The sequence below is a fragment of the Heliangelus exortis genome, chromosome 2 (genome assembly GCF_036169615.1).
Source record: "Heliangelus exortis chromosome 2, bHelExo1.hap1, whole genome shotgun sequence".
Lineage (NCBI taxonomy): Eukaryota > Metazoa > Chordata > Aves > Apodiformes > Trochilidae > Heliangelus > Heliangelus exortis.
In genome coordinates, this window is record NC_092423.1 from 139,141,609 (window position 1) to 139,167,865 (window position 26,257).

Here is a 26,257-nt window from a genome sequence, read left to right on the forward strand (position 1 = left end):
ATTGCCCTCACTGGGCATTGCATAAATCATCTGCTCAAGGTCAGGTGGTCAGACTGGGGATCAGGTGCAGGGCATAGTCAAACATACTGACCAACAAACCATTTACATTTACCATTTGACTGGGCCTGAAAACCCCTTGCCTCTCTCTATTCTCACTCTTGTTCCTCCCAAAATCACCTAAACCCTTTCCTTGTCCCCTGGGAACTGCTTTTCCCCTGCACCCCAAAGTACATCCCACCCCTAGGCAGTACACTCCTTGGTCAGAAAGGTGATTTATCTGGAGAGCTGCCCCCACTGACTCATCCAGGTGGGTCTCCTGTCTGGACACGGGTTGGTGGCTCTGCTGAGATAGTTCTGAGAGGGGGACAGTCAAGGTGGCTGTTCCTCTGCTTAGGATCCTCACCTGCCATTGTTCAGACCTGTGCTCCTCTGGACTTACACAGATAGGACTTGGATGGGCTGATGGGTCTGGGAACAGCCCAATCAGGTATTATTTAGGCTTCCCCTCCTGCCACTCCCTCTCTGAGCTCTGTCATGGGAGGGCAGAGAAGGCCTCTCACAAAACCTAACAGATCCGTTCAACTACAGCCACGTCCTTTTCTGTCCTTATGTACTGTCTCATCATGTTCTGCTTCCATCCAGAAAGCTCCTACAAGGATGCCTGGACTGACTGCTTTAGTCATGACTATCATTCTACTAAAAACCTTAAAGATCACTCTCATTCAGAATAATACCACACCCACCTGTTGCCTCTTCTCTTGTAAATGTTTTTATTTTCCCTAAATACCTGTTCTAAGCTCACTACAGTACAGCCCCAGCGCCCACAATGATGGCTTGACATGTCAATAGCAATACGGATTTTTTTTTTAACAGATGAAAAAATCCCAGTGGTTCAGCTCGTTTCAGCTGTTCGCTTAAGATGAAGCTTTTGGTTTGAGTACAGTGAAGAAAATTTAAACCAGAACTAATCTACAATTCTACCTTGATTATCAGCTATTTCTTCATCAGCTCTTTGGATTTCTTTCTGTCCTCGGGAATACATATTGAGGTTTTCCTAATTAAAAGAAGAAAGATAAGTCAAAAATATGCAGAAAACCTGACATGGACATATTTGATACCTTTATAGTAACATTATAAGGGCACGCCATACAAACAAAAGAGTGAATTCAGGTACAGGAGGAGAGAATAGAATCATCCTTCCAGCACTGGGAATTCAAAGGGTTTGAGTTGGAAGAGACCTTTAAAGGTCATCTAGCCCAACCCCCCTGCAATGAGCAGGGACACCTTCAACTAGATGAGGTTGTTTAGAGCCTCAAACAAGAATTTCTGCTGTAAAATACAGTTTAGAAAAAAGCCAGGAAAAAGAAATTTCTAGCAGACAAAAAAATTCATAAGGGCACTTGAGCGATGTCATGCAAAGCACTATGGACAATTCTGCCTTCATTAAAAAGAGACTGGATGTGGCACTCAGTGCCATGGTCTGGCAACCGCACCGGTGGGTCAAGGGTTGGACTTGATGATCTCTGAGGTCCCTTCCAACCCAGCCAATTCTATGATTCTATGTTTAAAAAATGAAATGTCTGTCATTCAAAAGGACAGCAGAAGAATCACAGAAAGAATGGTTTTAAGCTGCAAGAAGGTAGATTTATATTAGATATTCAGAAGAAATTCTTCACTGTGAGGGTGAAGAGATGCTGCAACAGGTTTCTCAGAGAAGTTGTGGATGCCCCTTTCCTGGAAATGTAGTTGCTGTAGTTGTGAAGGGCCAAAGAGAATCATAGAATGTTAAGGGTTGGAAGAGACCTCTAGAGATCTCCCAGTCCAACCCCCCTGCCAAAGCAGGATAACCTAGGGGCAAGACTGGCACAAGAACAAATATAAAAAAAGACACCAATTAATTCAGTATTTACTAAGGTGTGAAAACCCAAGCCCTGAAACAGGTCTTTGCAATCAGTCTCCATTCAAAAACCATCAGGCAATTCAGTGTGATTTCAGCATATCACTATTTCATGCCTCCTGAAGAAGGTACACTACTACCCTACTCTTTGGAAGAAGTTGTTTTAGCTAAATTAACATAATTACATATAATAACATAATTTCCCCAATGGGAAATACACTACTTGTAAAGAAAAGGTAAATTAGTATGTACTTCTTCTGCATCATGGAACACCCCAAGGTCTTCCATCATTCGCCTTCTACGCATCTTCTCCATGTCATCCATTTTCTGCAAGACTGCTTCTGCAGTACTGTGATAAAAAAGTTGACGTGTAAGAGCAAAGATAGGCAAGTATAAAAAAACTCACATTTAAACCAATATGTATCAGGATGTACAAAGTAAGAGTCATTGAAACTTAGCCATGTTTTTAAACACTACATAAAATTAGGTCAAAGGCTACTTTTTCGAGAGAAATTTAGGAACAAGTGTTTGAGGATCTGCACACATACACTGTTTTCAGGCGTATATTTTCCTCTCAACACAGTGAAAAAACCAATATCTCTTTCAGTAGGAAAAAAATAATTCTGAAGATCCTAGTAAAAATACAGAAATAAACTATGGCAGTTTTTATGCCACTGAAGTTGCTCTCTATGATAGCATTAAGACATTTTTAGTTCAGAACCATCCTTTGACAACACATTGCTTATTCTTCCCTTAATTGTAATCTCAGTTTGTGTTGGTTTCTGTGACTATGTATGCTGGAAGAAAACATCCTTCTGCTGTTAGACTTCATAAGCATGTCAATTTAAACAATGTCAATTTATTTGGCTTCACAAAGAGAACTAAGCCATGGACAGATGCAGAAACACTAGGACTAATTCACTTTGGCTGTACACAACTTCTCTCAGTATCTTAACCAAGTGTTAGAAAAAAACTTCATAAGCAGGGAGGAAAAGGTCATTAAAAATGAAGACACTTTTGAAGCTGAGAAAACTGATTCATTGGGCAATTTCAATCTACTAAATTCACAAGGTAAAGCAATTGCTTTGGTTCACAAAACAACAAATAAACCCACCCAGTCCATATATAAAAAATGCAGCCCAGCAGTTATCACAGGGATATATTGAATACACAGGGGCATGCAGAGAAGTCTCAGCCTAACCACTGAATCTTATCTAGAGCTTGCTGCCAGAAGTAACAATACCTTTTTCTGTTCTCAAAAGGAGGAGGAAGTCTGTGGCCAATACTATGGCACAGCACAAAGGCTTGCTAACAAGGCTCATTTTAGTAGCTTTGCAAGATGATGAAAGACACTTACTTTGTTATAAGTTTGTCAAACAAAACAGATTGGTTTGTAGTTGTGTAACGACTCTGTCGAAGCCTGCAGCTTCGACGAACCTCCAGATCCCCATTTTCTTCATGGACTTGTTCTGTAGCTTTTGTGTCAGCTCTGGTCTTCAGTGTTCTGGTAACTAAAATGCATTAATGGATAAAATATTTTGAGACAGAAAATATGTTACCCCTCTTATTTCACCACTGTGCAAGTCGAATGTAAAAAAAATTGCAGCAGATTGATTTTTTTTTTTAAATTTAATCAGGAATCATTGTGATGACAACAGCATTAAACTTAAATTATTTCTGTTTAAACTACATATTTAAAAGCATGACTTGTACAGCCAAGTTTGAAACAGACTGAAAAGTCAACCTGATGAAAAACAAACACACTTTTTTTTCCATGCAGGGGCAAGTTTAGCCTAGTTATTTGTTTTGGGGAAAGCGAAAACAAAAAATACCTCTCTGCTTTTACTCCATGCATATAAAACTAGACCACCAGACAAAAGCTCTAGATGGTAAGAAGTGTCCCTAGATATATCCCAAATACCAAAGAACTCAAACACTTGCCTGCTTTGAAAATGGATTTACCCATTATTTACCACACAGCATCCTTTGCCACATTATTGGAACAGTTCAGAGGGGTCAGTGAGGAAGCAGTGCACAATCAGAACTTGAAGCACTACACACAAAGTGGGCTTCAGGCCCCTTCCCATGCTCAGCCCCTGCCTGGAAGGACACTGCCTGGAAATAATGGATTTTCCCAGCCTCACTAGAGCAGGCCTGCCTGTGTCTTCAGCACAGCAATCCAGTTCCAGGGTACATCTCTGAGCTCTGACACCTTCCCCACGTCAGTGGGTTTGTGGGTTTCACGATTCAGTTGCCTTTTAGCTCACAGATATTGTTATACTGCAATACTCCCTCCTCCTTGCAAGAATGATTTTCAATTAACTTGTGTCCCGCAGGCTCCAGAAAATCCATGTCACAAAGAAACCATAGCTAAGGAACAGATTCTCTAGTGCCTAAGGGCAGGCTGCAATTCATGCAGTGTTCCCCCCAAGCCTGAAAACAGTTAATAGCATATCCTCTGTTTGCACCTACTACTTCTCATAAAACTCACAGGAAATTCACTGGTTTTGAGATACCTATTTTCTCGACTTCAGAGGATTTTGGTTGATGAATTCAGAAGGTTTTGAGGCCAAGTGAAGTAGACAGTTGCCAAATGCAATCCTTTTTAGAAACCAGGCTCAAAAGGAATCCTATGGAGTTACCACTACTTACCTTTATATTCTTCCTTTTTTTGGTCTGATTTTGGCTTTGCCAACTGCCTACATTAAGAAAGAAGACAGGGGAGAGAAAGGAGAAAAAGTTTTTGTATTAGAATTATCGTGCAGAAATATTGTATCATATTGTTCCCCATCAAGACTAGAAAACCTGACCAAATTTATAATCCAGTACTACACATCATGCAAAGAAAAGTCTATGGACCACACGGAGGATTCAGATCCCAAGTCTGCCTGTGTACCATCTGCAGCCAGTTCTACAAGGACACTGATTTCCTAACCTGCTAATCTTGAAGGCTCAGTTGTGCAAAAAACATTTCAGTCATCAAAGTGGAAGACAGATCTCAAAGGAGTTTGGAAAAGACACACAGTTCTTTTACATGAAGATGACTTTCACTAAGAAGAATGATTCTCGTTTTAAGATTCTGACATTTCCCTGCAGATTTTTACCTGTAGATTTATCATGACATGACTTATAGTGCATGATTCCATTTTTCCCTTTTAATTCTGTGAACTGAACAGAGATTGGACATCTAGAAATACAGTACCTTGTAAAATGCCTCTGATTGACGTTTTCACTTAGTATTTCCATGCTTTTATCAAAGCTAGAGTCTGAGCAGGGAGGCATGTTTTTTCTCATTGATCTTAAACAGTGTCCATTGAAGCATTCAATTTTGCCAGAGGAAAATTCCTAGGGAAAGAAGGAAGCGGAGAATATATTTATCTGAAAGTTTCTTCTTTTTAGGGAAAGTTTCTTCTGTAAGTCTCCTGACTTGATAGTAGTGTAACTAATCACAGGTAGGTCTTGAACCAATTCTGCACCAAAAAGCAGCTCTCCAAAAAAATCCCTGCAGCTTTCAAAGCTAAAGTTTCTCTCCACCATGCCTTTCTTGTGGAAAACTTCAGCTTAATATCCTTTGAAAAAATTATTACATCAAAGGCTTTCATATAAAATTCATATTTAATGAAAAAAGCACTTTTATTTCAAAATTGATTCAGAGGAGTGCAGTCAAGCTTGACCTTGCACACCCTGGGATTAAAATCATTAGGAGAGTTTTTGTCCTATCTCTGTTGTTTATTGGAACAGTCACATTGGAAGGACATTAAAAGATTTCCTTTAGAAGGACAGCATTTATCCATGGTAAGCCAAAGGGAATTCAAGATACACTTTTTAAATGGATGATATATTTACATAGACATTTCTGTAAGGCAGATGAGTAAGAACAATTTATCTACATGAAGAAAGCTGTGATAACCACATAAGGTGGTCTGTTCAGTTTGCAAACCAAAGATCCATTAACAGTACACCAAACTAAACCCCTCACCAAAAAAGGGCAGAAAATAGACCAGATTCTTCTACTGTGTGATTCTAACTTGAACAAAAAGTACTTCTGTTAGTAGTTCATAGAGATGATGACAGAATTGTGAAGAAGGTCATTAGAGGAAGAGAAGGATGCTCATGGAAGACCCTTGCAGGGCCACGCAGTAAGAGCTGTGGTCACCCATGGCTGAGATGTCTGCCCTGAGCCACAGAGCTGGGCAATCCCTGTTGACTTTCTGATGGTCTTCTTGCCAGTCAACTTTGAACACGTCATCCTACCCTGTTCACCTGACAGCTTTCCATATCACTACAGACCTTTTGCACAAAAAAAGAGTTCAATCCCCTTTCCTTCATCTTTTGTTTTAAAGAGCATCTCCATTCTCAAGACCTCCACACTGGAGCAAGGCCTAACAAGATGCCTCCTGTAACAGGCTTTGGAATTCAGGCATACAAGATCATAACATGGCAATGTCAGGTTGGAAGGTCCAATCCTTCTATTATTACTGTTTATGGGAGATTTCTCAGCACCCTGCCAAGCTGAGACTTAAAACTTTCCAAAGCTGGGGAATCTACCTCTTCCCCTGGGAGACCATTCCAATGTCTGACTGCCCTCATAGTGAAAAATTTTCCTCTTGTATTCAACAGGAATCTCCCCAGGAGCAACTTGTGCCCATTGCCATGTGTCTTGTCCATGTGACTCTGTAAATCGGGAGTCTCCATCTTCTTTGTAACCCCCTCTAAGTACTCGAACATTCAGTAAGGTCTCTCCTAAGCCTTCTCTACTCAAGGCTGAACAAACTTCTCAGCCTCTCCTCATTTGGCAGATGTTCCAGTCCTCTGATCATCTTCATGGCTCCTCTCTGGACCCTCTCCAGCCTGTCCACATCCTTTTTGTAGAGATGAAACTCTAAAGCTCTTGCCTCCAGCACAGATGGATGTAACAAGACTTAAATCTCAATGAGGCAGTCTGATCTGTCAGTCACCCTTAAGACTTTTGCTCTCAAATGTTTAAGAAGAAATAATAACATAAAGCAAACCAATTAGTTTTAATTTTACAGAGCCCTGGGTTTATCTGAAGGCAGATTTTTTTTCATGTTCACGCAGAGGAGCGTATAAAGACATAAACCAATATTTTAAGCATTCATCACCAAGATAAGTAGGAAAAAAACCCCAAAACCTAGACCAAGAAATAATCATGTCTTCTCTCCTGAAAAAATGTTCTCAGTAGCATTCCCACAGCTCATATGACCCCAGCTGATGTATCATCCCATAAACCTATGGGCATGCCTGGGAACTAGCTACAACATTAAGTTACCTGATTCTGGGCTAATCTGCAGGAGCAAAAAGCAGCAGAGAAGCACTGCAGGCAGGGGCACCCCAGTAAGGCAGCTCTGGGGGAGCAGCCTGGCCCCATTCCTGTGGCTCCAGGGTGAGGGACCCCTCATGGGTGTGGGCAGGGGGGGGCTTGGGGCTCACCTAACAGGTTGAGTGAGGGCCCCTAGAAGGGGACTCACTCTGGGACACCAAGCAACACACACTGTCCTGGCTTATTTTTTCTGAAGTGTTTCTATCTGTGTGCCCAAGGCATAGAGGTCTGAGTGCCAGAGACAGGAGAAGGGGCCACACCTCCTAACAGCCTGCACCACTGCCACCAGAAGCCAAGCCAGAGTGGCTGGGGAGTAGAGTTAAATTTGAGAGCCAAGTCTTAGAAAGGCTGCAAGTCTGAGCCTGATACAGAAGAGACCAGGGGGTCTGAGCCAAGTGCTGGAGGGCAGCTACTGGAGAAGCCATAGGTCTGGGCAAGGGACATTTCTTGTGCATGAGGCAACTGGGAGACCAGGCCACCCAGGGCCAGGTACTGTCTAAGGACAGTGACAGGGAGCACAGCACATGCCTGTGCATGAGCACACTTATGAGATCTAAATACCAGCAGGAACAGGGCTGTGTACCTCTGGGACTTGGACACCCAGCTCTCAGCCCCTGGGCAGACCCAGGCATCTGGAGGCAGCTACTGACCGTGTGCCCAAGACCAAATAATGCAGAGATCTATGTTACATATATGCACCTCTGTGTGTATTTTCCTACTAATGAGTTTTCATCCTGACCAGCCAGAGATGGAAGAAGGATAAGGCCATCTGCACTGTTCATAGGGCTACCAGATTCATCTATGTTCTCCAAACATACAGCACTTTCAAACAAGGATAAATTTTAAGTAAGAGGTTTTACACACAATCACTTGAGAAATTAGGACTCCAAAGTTGGGAGCAACTCCAGTAGAGTTAAACTCCAAGATACACCTGTTACAACTGCTGCTTTGAATATTTTTACTTAATTGATCTAGAAGTAAATATTCCTTGGGATAAATCTTAAAAGAAGTTTGCCATATCACAGTTGACAAAGATGACTGCAACAATATGCTTCACAAATCTCTGGGCCAAATTCCAGTCTGAAAAAAGAAAATTTAGAGAATGTCTGCACTGGAAAAAACAGTATAGTGACCTGGGAAATCTTTCTATGTATACTTGCACACTTGTCTCTTTTTTAAGGTATTTCTAATGCAATGTTCACAATAAAGTACTTTTGAAATATCTTACTTTCTGTAATGTCTTTTTACCTAAATCTTGGCTCAAATTAGGACACAAGCAAAGCAGCAACTGTATGTTGTTGATTCTGACTGTCCTCCATTCATAGGAAGGCATCCCAGTTCAGTGAGATGACAGACACCAAGAACCATTAGGTCAACTCCAGCAAGCTGCCAGCAGAACAAGAATAACCAACTCTTGTCACTCCTGTCACACTGAAAAGGCACACTCAAAAAGTGAAATTCAGTAGAAGCAAATGGCTAAACTGGAAAAAAAAAGGTAATGGGATGAAATAATTTTGTAAAGTATTTCAAATTTTGAAAGATATTTTATTACTTTTCGCATGTAACTGTTTCTAAAAAGTCTTTTTAGAAAAACTGTGCTCAGCTATCTGGTATCTCTGAGGAAGTAACTCTATGTTGCAGAACTAACAGAACAGATAAATGTGCTTAGGCAAGGAGGCTGTGAGCTCTGATGCTGAGGTCCCTGCACACACGAGTCATGAAGGCTCAGCCTGGAAAAGTGCCCATATCCACTTTGCCCAGAGAAAGAGGGAACTCGGGAGCACAGACCTCAAATAAAGGTCACAGGACAATCTTGCTTGTAGTTGGGAATCTACATCAGTGTTACAGACCTGCAGATACAGGGTTTCCAATGGGACAGCAGCGCCTCTGGATCTGTGTCCAGTTCTGAAGCCTCTAACACAGGAGAAACATGGAGCTCTTGGAGAGCACAGAGGAGAGCCACAAAGATGATCAGAGGGCTGGATCCTCTCTCCTACAGACAGGCTGAGAGAGGGGTTTGTTCAGCCTGAAAAAGAGAAGGCTTTGGGGAGACCTTAAAGCAGCCTTCCAGTACCTGAAAAGGCTCCAGGAAAGTTGGGAAGGGACTTTCTAAAAGGGCATCTAGTAAAGCTGGAAGAGGGTAGATTTAGGTTAGACAGCAGGAAGAAATGCCTTAATGCACTGGCAAAGGATGCCCCCTCCCTGTAAGTGTTCAAGGTGAGGTTGGATGGGGTTTTCAGCAACCTGGTCTGCTGGGAGGCATTCCTGTCCATGTAGGGGGGTTAGAAACACATGATCTTTGAGATTGCTTCCAACTCAAACCACTCTATGATTCTATGATTTGCCATGGAACTCCTTGGGGCTGAAAACTTGGAAGAGGATAACCTAATAAGATGCTGGTTTACCCTAAACTTTATGTTGTATATTTCTTATTCTCCATGGATCAATTAAGCTGCTTGCTGACACCAGAAAAACAGCAAAAGCTGCCACCACCAAGTCCCTGCACATCAACAAGTTAGGAAAGTGGCACTGGGGCTTGGACAAGAAATTAGTAGCAGGTTCATGCAGGTAGCACACTCCAGCAAAGCCCAGCTGTCCTACAAATAAAGTAACAACGACTCCATGCCTCAAAGCATGGGAAATGTCTGCAAAAAGGAAAAATAAAAAGAAATGAAGAAACCAAAACAAACAACACTACAATCAGTTTCATAACAATGATTCTGCTTTAGTTTTAGCTTCCTCATTCCTGCTCTCCACACTGAGAACACTTGCCAGGTGCTTTATCTGCCTGACTTTGCACAGCCTTCTCCCCCCTGCAACAACAGGCAGCTGTGCTCCCAGCAGCCACTGACAATCATTTACACTGTGGACTGCAAAAGCAAAGCAGTGGATTTCATGAGTGTTTGCAAAGAAAAAACCCAAAACAACACAAATAAAAGACTCCAAGGATTTCTTCTCAGTTCAGCAGACTTGAAAATACTGAATAAAATTAATTAATACAACTGAAAATCTCGAAGAGTTCTGCTGGAAGGAAACAGAGTCTACTACAAACATCACTCCAGGGCAAGACTCGCCTGAAGAGCAGACCACTTCTGAGTGGGATGTTTGCCTTTATTTGCTATGGAACTACAGAACACCCTACAGAAAAAAATATCCTGACTTGAAAAGAGCAGAGAAGCTTAAGCTTTTGAAAGCTACAGTAAAAAAAAATTAACTTCACAAAGTGAAATGTTTCGGTTATTGAAGTAGCAACACTAACATGCAGATTGCACGGACTGCTGACCATTCTTTATAATCATGGAAGCTGTCTCTTTTCTACTAGGCTAGATTAAAATTATAAAACGCTTAGGTAAAATTCTCACTGGTTTAGGTTACACACATGAGTAAGTACAAATTAGTCATGACTTCAAAACAGAGCTTTGTTTTTAAAGCATCCAAAGTATATACATTTGACTAAGCAGTACTCCACAGGCACCTCAGGAGTTCTACGTCACCTGTATTTTGGGTCGAGTGATACATTTTTGCCAACAGAACAGCGAGCGCTCTCTCTACCAGCGTCACCACCACTGACGTGAGTCGGTCTCCGAGACCTTTTTAAGATCACTTTTTAAGCTAACAGAATTACTCAAAAGTAACGGGGAAGGGGAAGGCAGAGATGACACCCCAAGCCGCGGGATGACACACAGGTTTGCATTCACAGGGCTGCAGAGGAGCCAGGGGCTGCCTCTGAGCCCGCTGCCCCCGGGCCCCGCTCCTGCGGGGTGACAGCAGCGGGTGGCGGGGCCGAAGGGCGACCCGGGCTGACTCCTCACCGGCAGCACCGTAACTGTCGGCAGCTGGAGGCTCTCACTCCAATTTTTTTTCCCTATTTTTTCCTCCACGTGACACGGATCTCCGCTGGCTCTCACCGGGGACTCGGCTTTCACGGCTCCCCCCCGGCTCCGGGCCGCCCGCACCCACAGGCCCGCGCCTGCCCGCCGGGCCGTCCCCCCCCGCGGAACCGGAACAAAGCTGGAAGGACCCGGCGCTTCCCCCCTCGCCGGTACTCACGGCCTCCTCAGTCCTCCTGGTCCCTCTGGATCCCGCGGCCCTTGTGGCGGCCGATGCGGCTCCGGAGCGCGTCCATATGCGGTGGCTGCTGAGTGAGGGCGACTCCAGAGAGATGAACTCGGAGCTGGAGTCCATGAGGTCGAAGGGGGGGCGGCGGCGGCGGCTGTCGCGGGAGGCCGGGCCGGGCGGGCGGGCCGTGCTGCTCCTCAGGACCACCATGGCGGGGCGGTGGAGGAGCCACAGATACAGATACGGACCCGGCTCCGGCACCGCGGCCCGCGCGCCGCTGGGTCCCGTCCCGTCCCGCCCCTCCTCCCCCAGCGGCGGATCACTCCGCCCACCCCCGGATCCCTCCGCCTTCCGCCTGCCCGGCAGCGCGCGCCCCGCTGCTCCCGCTGACGTTTCCCTTCCCCCCCACCCCCCGCAGATAGTCCCGGCCCGGGGCGTGGCGGCGGAGGGATACACAAACCGCTCTACGACCTTTCGATTTTTGGCGCGTAAAAGTTGCGGCCGATGGCTCTGCCGGCACCGGATTGGCTCCGCGGCACGCGCTGCGCCCGCCCCTCCCCCCTCCAGCACTCGGCAGGAAGGGGGCGGAGCCTCCGCTTAAAGGAGCCGCTCCCCGGGACCGCTATCCCGCGCTCCTCGTTCCTCCGCACCCTTCCTGAGCGATCCCGGGCGAGAGGGACCGCGCCTCCCGCACCCCTGGCTGCTGCTGCGGCCCTGCCCGGGGAAGGCCTGAGGCGAGCCGGGATGGCGGCACTGCCGCGCGGCCGCGTTTCCTCGGGGGAGGCGTAGCCGGTGACTCCCGCCGTGCCCCAGCACTTCCTGCGCCGCCCTCGCACCCCCCCACCCCGGCCGAGGCGGCCATGGCGCTGCCGGCGGCCGCCTACGATCCCGCCGTGCCGCCCCGCCCCGCCTGCGCATACACCGGCTGCTACTGGTAAGGGAGGCGGGGGCGGTGCGGGGACAGGAGGGGGCTGCACACCCCCCCCCCCCCCCCCCCCCACGCTCCGCCCGCCCGCTCCATCTCAGCCGTCGGGTCTCTCATCATGGAGCCGGAGGGGAGAGCTGATGGGTTCTTGTGTTTTACAGTGAAGAAAACGTTTGGAAACTTTGTGACTACATCAGGAGCCAGGGGCAGTACCCTTTGGAGGAGTTCTACGCCGTGTTCATATCCAATGACAGGAGGATGGTGAGTCGGGGGGATCGGGAGGCATCAGTGGGGAGGTTCGGGCCTTCGGGCTGAGCCCAGTGTGGGTGAGACGTGGTCCGGGGCCTTCAGACCTCGGCCTGAGGTAGGTGAGATGGGCTCAGGCGTTTAATTCACAACCCAAGGTAGGGGAGATCTGGGCCCCGGCCTGGCTGCAGCCCAACCTGGGAGACGTGGTCCGGAACCTTCCTGAAGCGTTGGGGACAGGCAAACCACACCATGTGAGATCTTTACCTGGTGCATTCAGCACCATGGGATGTGGCACAGCATCCCTATGAGCTAATTATTCCCTGCAATTTGTCCATTTAGGAGAGTGATTATATTATGTGGTCCAGAATAGTGCCTCTAACTTCGTGCTCCTGAAAGACAGACAATTTTCTGACTGCAGCACAGACATGAGTTGATTAAATGGATAAGTTAGTAAAGAACTAGCCAATTAACCTGTGATTAATCTGTATTAATCTTGAATGTTTTAATCACTTCAGATTTATTCACTTACGACTTTCAGATTCCACTCTGGAAGCAGAAATCAGGACATGGAGATCAGCCTGTTGTCTGGGTAAGGCATTCTCTTCTTTCTCTCAGAAATTTCAAATGCATCTTTCTGTAGTTGATAGCTGTAGGATCAGACACTGGCAGTGTCAGCCATCATCACTGTAACAAATTATTATGCTTATATTCCATCCAAACAAAGAAAAAGCCCTTTACTGTAAGGGAGAGCAGGTTGCTCAGAGATGTTGGGGAATCTCCATTCTCAGAGATACTCAAAAGCTGCTGGGACACAGTCCCATTCACCTGGCTCTTGGTGTCCCTGCTTGAGCAGGATGGGTCAGATGACCTCCAGAGGTCCCTTGCAACCTTAACCATTCTACAGTTTGGTATTAAAATTCATTATTCTTCTATAACAGATGTAAAGGAGCCTAAATCTGATGCTCCTTCTGACTATTCATTGTAAATTAACAGTGTGTCAGTCAGTAAAATCTACAGGTGACAAATCTTAGAACACTGGTAAAGAGCATGTAGCAGAACTGTGAAAATTACTATCTGGATATTGTTGAGGCTGCCAGCTTTGTAGAATTTTAAGCACATGTCTGTTCTTACAGGAAGTAGGTGGATGAAAATATTCATTTAGGCCTGACAGGTAAAAAAAAAATCTAACCAATACATGTATTCAGGTGTCAGCAATTAAACTGACCCATAAATTATGGCTTTGGAATGTCATTTGATCAATTAATGTAATCCAGCTATTTCCACTACAGAATTCCTTTCAAATATGTATCATTATAGAATTCTTCTAGTTATTTGGCATGGGAAAACCTCTATTTATTGTGACAATTTCAGTTTCTGAAATTCTGCAAAATATTTAACAAAATTCTGAAGTTCTGTGGTTTCTGAATCATTCTTTCCAAAAATATTGTTATATTTGTAGTACAAAAAAGTTATTTAGAGAGACATGTAAGTGTTATGAAGATGATCTAAAAAGGAATAAGAGAATCAGGAAAGTCTACCACAGAATATGGATTTCTCATAAAAATTCATGGATTTAAAGGTGTTCTAACTTTCTTTCAATGGATTGTAGGATAGGTAAAGCTGTTATTTTTTTCTTGCACTCTGTAGCAGAATCTCCTAAATGCACTTCTATATATCTATTGATTTGGCAACAAAGCTTTCCCAAGATCTTTTTATTCCAATTCCTTTGTGGTTTTGCTTTATATAGAAAATGTTAAAAGACAGTGCTTTAAATTTTTTTTTTTTTTTAGTCGATTTAGTGTAAGCTTTAGTAAGCTGTTAAGAGCTACCTTCAATTTAATTTTGGACTGTAGTAACACCTAACATAAACAGCTCCAGTTCTCCAAACCTCCATCATGCCTGTGTTTTGTACAAGTTAAGGAATAAAACTGCACCTCAGAACCCAAGTGTCAAGACAAAATAGTTACCTTGAAGAGTGTGATATAGTAACCACAGGTGTTTTTTCCCCATCCTCAAGAGCTACTAGAGGAATTCATCCTGCTCCTTGTCTTGTGTCTTCCTGGTTTGAGCTGTTTGCTGCTTTCTCAGTTCCATGCTGTTCTATCAGCTGCTTCTGGCAGCTCAAAACTGGGCACTCAAATTCACAGACCAGGTTACTGCAACAGGTACCATATCTCTCATTAGAAGAGATTTTTAGTGTTAAGCTGTAGCATGTTATTGTGAGCATTTATTTAGGACTGGGTCAAAGCTAAAAATGCTTATTACCCCACTCAGCTTTTGTGTCTTGGTGTGGGACATGAAAGAGATTTGCTCTTTTCTGAGGGGTAGAAAACACTTTAGCTTAGCTAAAGGTTTAAACCTTTAGGTTTAAACCTCTAGGTTTAAACCACACAGGAATGAGGGCAAGTACAAAAGTTTCTTGGAAGGCACAGTGGGTAAGACAGGTATTAGGAAATGTCTCTCCTGGTGCCAAAAATTTTACAGGCTCAATCCTTAAAAGGCAGAAAGCAGGATTTAAAGATTTTTTTGTAGTTTTCCTTTTAGGAAGCCTACTCCTTTGCCTGTTTCTTGGGTACAACTGCTTAACTAATGGCAATTATTTTTCTTCTCAGGACTATCATGTTATTCTGCTTCACGTTTCCAGTGGGGAGCAGAACTTCATTTATGATCTTGACACAGTGCTGCCATTTCCATGTCCTTTTGACATGTACAGTGTGGAGGCCTTTAGGTCAGATGACAGCCTTCACCCAGAGTTTCACAGGTGATGATATAAAGGGTAATGACTGTGCATGCTACTTAATGAAATCAAAATTGAAGTTGTCTTCATGGATGCATAGTGACAGAACTATTTTACTATGCTCTGGAAAAACAAATGCACTTTGTTCTTGTTCTAAAGCTCTTAACCTTAGGTGTAAATATCCCTTTCTTAGTTAACTTCTTGGTGCAATATTGTTGATTTATGTATTGAATGAAACTTGTGCTCCTTGATGGGAGGCAGGGACTCTTGTTCTAACTGAATAATGCAGTATTGCATGCACACATCTTTTGATACAATTTCACATTATTACTTAGGAAAATCAGAATGATTCGAGCAGATTTGTACTTGAAGACCTTTGCTTCAGACAGATCTCATATGAAAGATGCAAATGGAAAATGGCAGAAACCTCCTCCTTCATACCCTTGCATTGAAACTGCAGGTAAGCTGCCAGAGCTCCTTTTTCCTGCTTGCAGTGATAAATGCACACAAAAAATAAATATGCTTCTATAACCTGTGTCCAGAAGCTCATCCAGCTAGCTTATTTCAAATGACAAAAAAATGGGGTTATGTAGCATTTGGCCTTCCTTTTTGGAACATGTGAAGTCTAGCATGCTTCCTGGCACTTAGTACTATCAAACATTAATTACTGATTTGCAGAAACTGAGTGGTAAGTAATACTCTTTTCTTACAGCAGGGTACAGAAGCAAAGAGGCTGAATAATTTGCCTAGGGTCATAAAGTGAATTTCTACACTGGTTATACCACACTTTAGCTGGCAGGTCTCATCATGCCAGAAAAGATTATTTTGACAGGAGGAAGTTTTCAGGCTCTGCTCAGTGTGCTGGATTTGCCAGCATGAGATATTTTGAGGTTTGTCTACAAGGTGAATGGACCTGAGGGCACTTTAAGGCAAACTGACAAGTTTTTCCCCCAGCCTTAAGTCTCTTTAAGTGATCGTCTAGATAGCAGCCTCTGGACCAAGCAGAGAAGGAAAGGCTTGCCATCTCTTCTGTTCTGTGGAGCCTCTTAAACCATTCTTATCACACAGCATTTGAGTTTACTCTAATCCTGTTCTTGGCAAGCTGGCTGGCATTTGCCATATTGTTTGTTTCTTCTTTTCTTCCCAGGTAAAAATGTGGCAAAGTTTGGCTTTGAAAGATTTTTCATGTTACTGCTCTGCATGTTTGTTACTTTTTTAAAAAGGCAGTACATATGTTAGGGAAGGCAGTGTCAAATAAACATGTTTTGTGTTTTCATCCAAGTTCATTGTGGTTCTAAGTTGCTGGGCTGTTATTCTCAGTCTTTGCTTTGGCTTCTAAGGAGGTTTTAGGTTTCACACTACAGTAGAAATGAGTTATGAATGTGGGCAGGAGCACAGGTGTAGGCTTCATTGTGAAGCTTCTGGTGTTTTCTAGGCAATCCAGGTTATAAAGCACTTTAAATTCTGTGTCTTGGTCCTTATCTTTGGTAAAGTTTTATACAAAGGTTGTGTGGAACGTGGACGATGCCTGAACTGCAGTTCACAGTTAGCTGGAGCCTCCTTAGTGCTGAGGACTTTTCACCTGTAGAAACCTTAATGTTGTGATCATTGAAAGCTAATGAAAACATGAGAAATATAGACCAGGCTAGGCCAGGAGGGTGAAGAAAATCTACTCAAAAGAGTAGAAAACATTACTTGTGACTAATAACTTACAGAATAACTCAAAGAGCTGCAGATGTGTAACATGTGCCTCCATCTATAGTGAATGGCTCCATAGCTGCAAACACTGTAACTCTCACTTGTCTTGGTTGACTGAGCTTTACTTCACTGATCAGCAGCAGCCATGTGGTCTCAGCCAACCTCCAGACTGGCTCTGTGTTGTTGGTAGTTAGTGAAAGATACATGGATCTTCATTCCTCTTATGCTTTATTTCTTTGCTCTGTACCTTGCCATGCTGACAGAAGCATCTGTAGATCATCCTGTCCAACACCTGTTCAAAACAGGGGTTTCTTGGGGCTCTGTGTAGTCTAGTCTTGAAACACCGGCAGCTGGAGATTGCACCCCCTTTCTGGGCAATCTGTTTCAATATGTGACCACTGTTATGACAACAGCAACAACAATCCTAGTATGTAATCAGAATTTCCCACATTCTGTGAAGCTTTCTTTGCTTCTTGTCCTGTTGCCAGGCTCCTCCAGAAAGGCTCTGGTTCTGTGTTCTTTGTGTCCTCATATCAGGTAGATGTAGACAGCACTAAGGTCTCCTCTTCTTCTCTGTTTGACTGTTCTCTCAGCCTGTCCTTGAATATCATGTTCTCCTGCCCCAAACAAATTGATGTTTCTCTTCTGGGTTCACTCTGGTATGTCATTGTTTTGGGTTGCTGGTTTTTTCTTCCTTTTTTTTTTTTTTTTTCTTGACTGAGAATCCCCAAACCAGACATAGCATTCCAGCTCTGTTCTGATGTGCCCTGGTCTTCTGCTGAGTTGCACGAACAGAACTGGTTACTCTGCACCCACTGAAGGTAGAAGGTAATTCCCTAGATAGTTTCAAGATCTGCATCAAACAGGAATAGATTGTATCTCTCTTATTCAGTTCTGGTTTCTCCAGCTTAATTTTTCTGTCTTTTTGTCTTCCCTGTAGATACTTTAAGATATCTTAAAGATACCCTAAAGATATCTTTTAAGATATCTTCCCTCAAGATATCTTAAACTTGATGTGTGCTTCATTGTGCACAGTGCTGTATGTCAGTGAGGAGCTTGGGTTTAGTGGTTGGGGAGCAAGAATGTGCTTTAACTTTTAGCTGAATTTTAAGCCCTGTGCTTCAGTGATGTGGTTCTATAGATGAGCAAGTCCTGCAGACCAACATACAGGTTTAGACAGCATTGCTGTCAACAAATAGAACCGGTGATTCTCTTTAGAGACTGCTATAGTATAGTAGTGTCTCAGCACAGTTTTATCAGGCATAAAAGTGGCTTATTTTAAACTTGAGGGAAAACAGGGTGGCAGACTTTGTGTTATCATGTGAGAGCGTGGGGTATTAATGTTGACATCCATGCCAAATTCCACTGCAGATAACTGTTTTCTCTCTGCCGTTTCACTTTGATAGAGCATGCTGCTTTCCATTTAATTTGTGTTTTCATGAGATTAAATTGCCTACATATTTCATGTTAGAGGTGACTGCAATTTAATGGCTGACAGAATTGTCCACATACTGGTTTAGTATCAATTTATTTGTGAGGCACATTTATATAACAGTGTTATTGGTATTATTTTGCTGTCATTTAGAATAGCCAAATTCCTAAGCTTTTGAGTAGATGATTACAAAAGCATAAAAGGTTTTTATATTGCTTCTTTTTGTTGTGTCTTCTTTGATGTTAACTATTTGAAGACTGAAAAATTACAATAAAAATGTGTCAGTCTCTTTAACATGTGAACACTGTGCTGTTAAAAAATGTGCTCATGAGCTCTTGGTATTTTAAGATGGTCAGCAGGCTGGTGCTATTGTGTTGATACAATTTGCTATTTGTTAAATCATATTAATTACATTTATATAATCACTCTTATCCCACTTAGTTTTTAAGCTTAACAAACTTAAAAAGACAAAAATACTTGCTTTTAGTACTAAAATACTGCCTCTTTCAGAGCAGAGCAACTGTTAAGCCTGAATATAGAACTTTGGAAAAAGAAATTCCATACTATCTAAGTCAGATGTAAGGTAAGTAAGACCACTGGTAGGGTAATGTAATTACCCAATGTGGAGAAAGACAGGGTACTGGGACCTGTTTAATGACCATGAAATTCCTTTTGAATTGGAATCAAGTAATCTCTACCAGTGACCAATTAAGCATTTTTTCCTACTACTTACTCAAAAAGAAAAATTCTTAAACTGTATTTTTGATGCTCATGAGGTTGCAAAGCAAAACAAACCTTCTAAAATAAGCTTATCTTGAGTCATAAATTCCATTCTATGCTTAAAAAAATGAAACTTGAACTAGGTCATTATTAAAAATAAAAATAGAACCTTAGCATTATTTAAAAAAAACCCAACCCTAAACAAAAAATCCTCAAACTCAGAATGATAGAATGGTTTGTGTTGGAATGGACCTTTAAAAATCATCTTGTTCCAACCCCCCCTGCATAGGCAAGGGCACCTCCCACTAGACCAGGTGTCTCAAAGACCCACCCAACCTGGCCACTGCCTCTCATCTTATCACTACATGTCCTTGTACAAGTCCCTCCCCAACTTTCCTCTTAGCCTCCTTCAGGCAGTAGAAGACCACTGTAAGGTCTCCCAGCTGAACAACCCCAGCTCCCTCAGCCTGTCCCCATAGGAGAGGTTCTTCAGCCCTCTGACCATCTTCATGGCCCTGCTTTGGACTTGCTCCAACAGCTCCATGTCCTTCTTATGCTGGGGGCTCCAGAACTGGAGACAATACTCCAGGTGGGATTTCATGAGAGTGGAGTGGCAGAATCACCTTCCTTGCCCTGCTGGTCATGTTTATTTTGATGCATCCCAGGGCATGGTTGGCTTTGTAGGGCTGCATGGGCTTCATGAGGCTGGCATGGAACCACATTTCAAGCCTGTCAAGGTCCCTCTGGGTGTCCTTCCCTCCCTCCAGTGTGTCAGCTGTACCACACAGCTTGGTGTCATCAGCAGACTTGCTGAGGGTGAACTCCAATATTTCATCAGAACTTGCATGCAAAGCATTAATTACCCTTTTGTAGCTGGCTCCACTTTAGCTTTTTTCCAGAGCTGTGCCTCTGTGTTTCTTACTGGCATTGTTCTGGCCTCTGTTCCACCAGGAGAATCTGGCTGACCCCTCTGGGTGCTTCTCACCCAGCCCTGTTCTCAGGGCAGCTTTGTTGGAATACACACACCTGAGCTGCAGCAGATTCCCCTGGCCCCCCCTGGTTGCCAGCGCCCTCCTTGTGAAGGAAAACAGGCCTGAGTCTGGTATTTTGTTCAAATAATCAAAAATAAGAAGACATGACTTGGGCAGATTCATCATTCTAGGGCTGGTGAGCCCAGCCTGGGGTTTTCTTTGAAGTGTTCTCCCCACAAATTAATGAAATCTGATTCTGCTTAATTTATTAGTTCTGGTGAGATCAGTTATCCCTTACTGCAAACCTGTGTAAAGCAGTCTGCACAGTGTGCTTCAAAATTACTCTGAACAGATGGTCTTACAGCTTATATACAACTGTTAGCATCAGCTCTACCACTTAAAAGCATTGGATTGAATTTCAGTCCTCCCTAGGTATTTGGTGACACTGGCAGGATTAATTTGTAAAGGCTTTTTGTTCTTTTTATTAATTTTAAAATCCCTGGTAGTCATAAATAATGGGGTTTTACTTGTGGTTTTTTTTTTTCTTTTGTTTTGAAGCCTGCAGGTTTTTTATTTTAATATCTTCTTTGAGTTGGTGGTAGGATCCTGGTGAAAACAAAAAAGAAAGCACTGATATGGATATAAGTAGCTTGTATGCACTTTGTGGGAACCTTCTGCTCCTCTTATTTGAGAATAAAACTGAAGTCTGTCAAGTTAGACCTTTACTTCATGAGGTTTTGTGGAAGTAAAGAATCTCTTCACTGGGTAGAAACTGGCTGGATGGCCAGGCCCAAAGAGTTGTGGTGAACAGAGTTAAGTCCACTTGGTGGCCAGTCACGAGTGGTGTCCCCCAGGGCTCAGCTAAGTCGCATTGACTTCATGTGTTAAACAAAGAGGGTTTGGCCAAAAAGGAAGCATTGGCTCTGGGCATGCACAAATGCAGGCTGGTCTGATGGCCACAGCATCTGAAGAGGTCTGTAAGTGTAATGTAAATCTTAAAACCAAATACAGTTCTGCTGTTACTGACCTTGTATAAGTGTTATAATGAAGTATGTTCCTCTCTGCTTTTGCAGATAAATTAACTTGCCTTGTCAACTGTAGCATCCAGTTGTCTCTCTTGTAAATTTTGCTGTTTGTCACTTTTCATCTGCTTTGGGAAGGTGACTTTGTGATGGTCTCAGGAGTTTTTGTCAATCTGTTTTCTAAAGCTGTAAGGTGTAACATAGCAGGTATGGCATATGGATGCAGCACATGTGTAAGAAGGCTGTCTCTAGAGAGACTCTTACATCCTGGACTGAATACAAGAGAGGTCCCACCGTGATTTTTCCTATGGGTAGTTCTTGTGTTGCTTTACTGCCATCTACTGACCGGTTCTTAGACCATCTGCTCTTTCCTTCCTGTTTGCTTTGGTAAACCAATTTTTCTTTTCATTAAACTTCTCTGATGAACTTGTTATGTCCTGGTACAATCCTTCTGAATTTAAGATAATATATCTCCTCCTACACACACTGTGACAGCAACTTCCCACTTGCTAACAGCAGCCACTGTGTTTGTAACTCTACTGGAACAATCCCCTTTGGGCTTCTTTACAGTTCAGTTCACAGAACAGTTTTATGAAATTATTATGCTACTGTGCTCAGTGCATATAAAGCAGGGGAATATTTATCTTTCAAATCGTTATATGAAGAATCACATTAATGTTAAAAGCTTCTGGGAGGAAAAGACAAGTTGGGAATGAGAAGAGTCTTAGCAGTCTGCCAGCAAGCAAGAGCTGTTACCCACTACTAATTGTTCTTGAACTACAACAGCAAATTGTTGGGCTTGTGCTGTTTTGTGTTCCCACACAGTCAGGCAGAAATTGGCCCTATTTTGCCATCAGTAGGACCATGCTTGGCTGAATGTAAGGATTTTCCATATGTGCAGCCTAAACAAGTTAAGAGGAAAAGAAGGGCCAGACCTCAGAAGTGGTGAGAGATGGGATTATGAAAACCACCAAGCTGTGCCATAGTGTGCAAATAGATATGGTGCAAATGGGGGGCTGGATTGTAGCTGGGGCCCCTTGCTCTGGGTTTCCTGAACAGTGTCCTGCCTTCCTCACCTATGCTGTCCATATCACTAAGCCTAAGTACACAAGCTTTTTGCAGCAGAAGCAAATTCCATCCTATGGATTTTCTAATACATTCATTAGGGCCTATTTTTGTATGATTCTTAATTCATAAATGCACACATTAATAATCCACGTTAAAATAAATACAGTGGGAAAGCTATAACCATAAATTCACTGTGTATTCTGCTGTTCTTTAAACTCATTCTCTTCCAGTTTTCTCTTAATGAGCATTTAAAAAGATTATTTGTGCAGATCATCAGTGAGAATATAAAACAACAAGCCCTACAGATGTTTGTAGTCAGAGCTGAATAGGCTGAGGAATTGCAGACTTTTGGTGAGCATGGTTATGAGTTGGCAAAGCCTGTAGCAGGCCAACTCCAGAAAAAAAGGTATAAGGCACCTAAGCCCAAACCTGCACACTGGCACTTTCCACTGTGTTCTCTGAGCCCCATTCATGGGACAGAATGGTTCTACCTCTCCTGCAGGGTTCACAGCAGATGCAGCTCCTGGCAAAGAGCAGTCATGCTTACTTTAATCCTGAAATTGTGGTAGTTAACCTTTTCCCTCTCTGACTTCTTTCAGGCAGTATTCAGAAAAAAATTCTTTTTCCCCAGACCCCTAGGTTTGTGCCCTTCTTTGCCTGAGCATCTCTCAAGGCTGTGGGTCTGGGTTACATCAGACATTTCCTCTGGTCTGCATATTTTGACCTTGCAATGGGCTGTTGTACAGCAAGGACAAAGTGCAGGGCTGGAGGGAACAGAAATACAGAGCAAATACTGTAGTCTAGAGGGTGAAACTCTAGGTTTGCCAAGGGGCTGATCAGTTCTGAGAGGCACTAAACAGCTTCCAATTCTGACTGCTGCTCTGATCCAGTTCCTCTGTAGGCAGTGCAAAAGCTGACATGGTTGATTTTGGTTCAGAACTTAGAAGGAGTAATATCTCCCCTGCATTCAGTGAATGCAGATGGACTACAAGCACCTGCTGCACTGCACTTCCTTGTGTTGCTTGTTATTTGTACTCCAATTCTCTTAACACTACTCAACCCCTCTAGGCTGCTGTTGAAGGGAAAATCTTAGTGTTTCCTAAGCACTCTGCTTTCTAATGACTGAGGACATTTACAGATCTGGTAATGTGATTACTGCCATGGGCAGGGAGAGGCATCGAGGCAAAAGCAACATTGCAGAGGCTGGAAATAGATGTTTTGGTAGCACTGTATAGTTTGCAGGTTCTTGTAGGACTGCTGCTCAGCAAGAGTGTTCTGAACTGATCACTGTTTTGAACTGAGCTGTCAAAGAGGGCCTTGGGGGTGTTTTTTGATAGATGTACACCTGTGCTGCAGATGCTGCATCAGGAACTTATTATTTCCCTTTTCTGTTTAGACTCCAAGATGAATTTGGATGATTTCATCAGTATGAATCCCGAAGTAGGATGGGGCTCAGTTTTCTCCCTTCCTGACTTTGTGCATCGATTTGGCAGACAGACTGACTACAGCTCTTCCTTGGAAGGACAGTGAAGTGAACAACAAAGATCTCCCTGCTTCTGTTTTGAGTCAATGTCCTTTGTTTTGCTGCTCTTATATTGTATTTATGGTTTACATTTCTTTACATGAAATAAGTATTTGGGAAAATAGAATACCCAGTCAGAAATATAATGAACTGAATAAAAATTTTTATTTTGGTTATGTAATGAACTTGTTTTTTAATCTAAGGCAGATATTCCATCGTAAGCGTATTATTTAAACACGTACAGTCCCCAAATTGAAAAGAGTATTTACTCTGGAAAAATATGTACATAAAATACTGAATAATGTAGCTCAAGTTGTTTACTGTCACTACATTTTAGAAGAGAGATAGAATATATTTTCTTCATATTACAATGTCTGTCATTATAAACAGAAAGTGGATCTCAGTTTAGTCATTGACTTTATCAATTAGGCTTATTTAGCAGAAGCCTAGGGACCAAACCCACGAAGCCAATCATATCCAGGGCTGCATCAAAAGAAGCATGGCCAGCAGGTCAAGGGAGGCGATTCTGACCCTCAACTCCACTCTGATAAGACCCCATCTGGAGTACTGTGCACAGGTCTGGAGCTCCCAACACAGGGAAGATCGTGGAGCTGTTGGAGCAAGTCCAGAGGAGGGCCACAAAGATGGTCAGAGGGCTGGAGCACCTCTCCTATGAAGACAGGCTGAGGGAGTTGGGGTTGTTCAGCTGTCTCTAGGGAGACCTTATGGTGGTTTTCCACTACCTGAAAGAGGCCCACAGGAAAGCTGAAGAGGGACATTTTACAAGGGCATGCAGTGACAAGCCAAGAGGTAACAGTCTGAAACTGAAAGAGGGTAAATTCAGCTTCCTCATTAGGAAGAAACTCCCGTGAGGATGGTGAGACACTGGAACAGATTGCCCAGGGAAGTTGTAGATGCCCCATCCCCACCCAGGTTGGATGAGGCTTGAGCATCCTCGTGTAGTAGGAGGTATCCCTGCCCATTCAGGAAGGCTGTAACTAAATGATCTTGAATGTTCCTTCCCACCCAAACCATTCTGTGTTTCTATGATTCCACAAAAAGGGCACATTGATTCAGTAGTACAGTCTTGAATTCCCAAGCACTGTGTAAAACCAGGTAAGTATCCAGGTTTCTGTGCTGTATGAGAGCAGAACTGAATGCCTGCCATGTCACTTAAACTGTTTGAGTGCTGTTGGTTCTGAAAGATCAAATTGCCTTTCTTTCTTGCCCTGGCTGTGCCTTCTCACCTGCCCCCATGTTCTGGCCCTTGGCACTTGCCTGGCTGCATGGTAATCCAGGGTAGGAAACTAAACCAACAGGAAAAGGTTTTGTTTTGTTCAATTTTTTTCTGCCTCTTATCTCCTTGAGCTGGGTTGCCATGAGGTCAGACAGCTGCTCTTGGTATAAGGAAATCAGAGGGGACATACGGCTGGGGGGAGGAATGAGAAAGCCTCCTCCATACAAGGTTGCTTGCTGCTGAATCTCTCTCCTTAGAGGTGGAAGCATCAAGCTGCATCCTTGCAGGGGAACCTAGGAAAGGCATCACACTGATGGGGCATTTGAAGCAGTCTCCCATATCTTAGAAGAGTGCCCTAAGCATGGGATTACAAAAATAGGCTAAGACTTGTTCTACTTCACTTACCAGCATATCACAGCATCACAGACTGATAGAATAATTCAAGTTAGAAGGGTAAAGTGCTTTCCAGTCAAATATCCTGTTCAAATCAGGTCAGACCAGGCTGCTCAGGGTTTCATCCAGTCAGGCTTTGGGAACCTACTGGGAATGAGACTGCAATAAATATTTGTGGTGAACTTCAGTCTTGGTGAGGAAAAGCACAGCACAGTTTTAATTATTAAGGGATCATTATATTTGTAACTACAGAAATATAAAAAAAACTTCATTCTATTTATAGAACATTCTATTTATATCACTTATATATATTTATATTGTTATATTCATCATATTGTCCATCATATTGTATCTCACATCAGCTCCAGAGAGTTTACTTAGCATGGTAACAGCAGAGACAGGCTGTGGAACGAGTGTGGCATTGATTCATTTCATCCAGACATCCTTTTATTCTGTGTTACAAGGGCTGGCTGGCTGTAGAAACTTACACTTTGTGTTGTTCCATGCAGCTCAGCTAGCTGGCTGTGCAGAAAGGCTTCTACCACATGGATTCTTTTGGTGCCAGCATGGGCCTCAGGTAGGAGGGCAGCTGTCAGGGCACTGTGGAGCAGGAAGGTTGAGCTGTAGTTGCTGTGAAACAGCTTCACCAGGAGAGATTGAAATGGAATTTAGGATTCCTGATAAACTGGTGCTCAAAGCTCTCCTGAGAAGGAGCAGCTCTGGATTTAACTTGATACATCTGTGCAAAAGGTCTGAATTAATGTAATTTGGATGAAATGGCAGCTCTTTCTGTATGATGTTGATGTGGCAGGGAGTGAAGATGTTTCTACTATTTTTAAGTGATGTCAAGACTGGTTACGAATGTGCCCAGCAGTAGAAATTTCTCTGCTCTATAGAGGTGCTAACCAAGTGTCTGGGGCATTGCATGCACTGATCAGGTCAGAAAATATCAGAACTCTGATCCATGTTTGAGGTAGTTAGGTTAT

The 26,257-nt window shown here is 43.2% G+C and overlaps 3 protein-coding genes across 5 annotated transcripts in view; 1 reads left to right on the forward strand and 2 right to left on the reverse strand.

Moving 5' to 3' along the window:
• ATAD2 (ATPase family AAA domain containing 2) overlaps positions 1-11,611 on the reverse strand; it is a 40,119-nt gene extending 28,508 nt beyond the window's left edge. The window contains exons 1-6 of the mRNA XM_071738309.1: positions 11,289-11,611; positions 5,100-5,242; positions 4,550-4,596; positions 3,255-3,408; positions 2,150-2,246; positions 982-1,054 (exon numbers count right to left, since the gene is read on the reverse strand). Coding sequence (XP_071594410.1) covers positions 982-1,054; positions 2,150-2,246; positions 3,255-3,408; positions 4,550-4,596; positions 5,100-5,242; positions 11,289-11,507 — 733 coding nt within the window. The 5' untranslated portion in view covers positions 11,508-11,611. The remainder of the gene's footprint in view (positions 1-981; positions 1,055-2,149; positions 2,247-3,254; positions 3,409-4,549; positions 4,597-5,099; positions 5,243-11,288) is intronic.
• Positions 1-26,257, reverse strand: part of ANXA13 (annexin A13) — a 194,937-nt gene that overhangs the window by 65,937 nt on the left and 102,743 nt on the right. The gene's annotated exons all lie outside the window — the stretch shown is intronic.
• Positions 11,793-23,822, forward strand: NTAQ1 (N-terminal glutamine amidase 1). Of its 3 annotated transcripts, none has more exons than XM_071738311.1 (7): positions 11,793-12,231; positions 12,384-12,483; positions 13,010-13,060; positions 15,084-15,232; positions 15,544-15,668; positions 18,854-18,921; positions 23,516-23,637. In XM_071738311.1, the coding sequence occupies exons 1-6, from the start codon at positions 12,158-12,160 to the stop codon at positions 18,907-18,909; spliced, it is 555 nt and encodes a 184-aa protein (XP_071594412.1). In that variant the 5' UTR covers positions 11,793-12,157; the 3' UTR covers positions 18,910-18,921; positions 23,516-23,637. The 3 variants fall into 3 exon arrangements, 2 of the variants coding, with proteins under 2 accessions (XP_071594412.1, XP_071594411.1); XR_011724630.1 differs by having other exon boundaries at positions 11,796-12,231; positions 18,849-18,921; positions 23,516-23,552; XM_071738310.1 differs by lacking the exon at positions 18,854-18,921 and having other exon boundaries at positions 11,809-12,231; positions 23,516-23,822.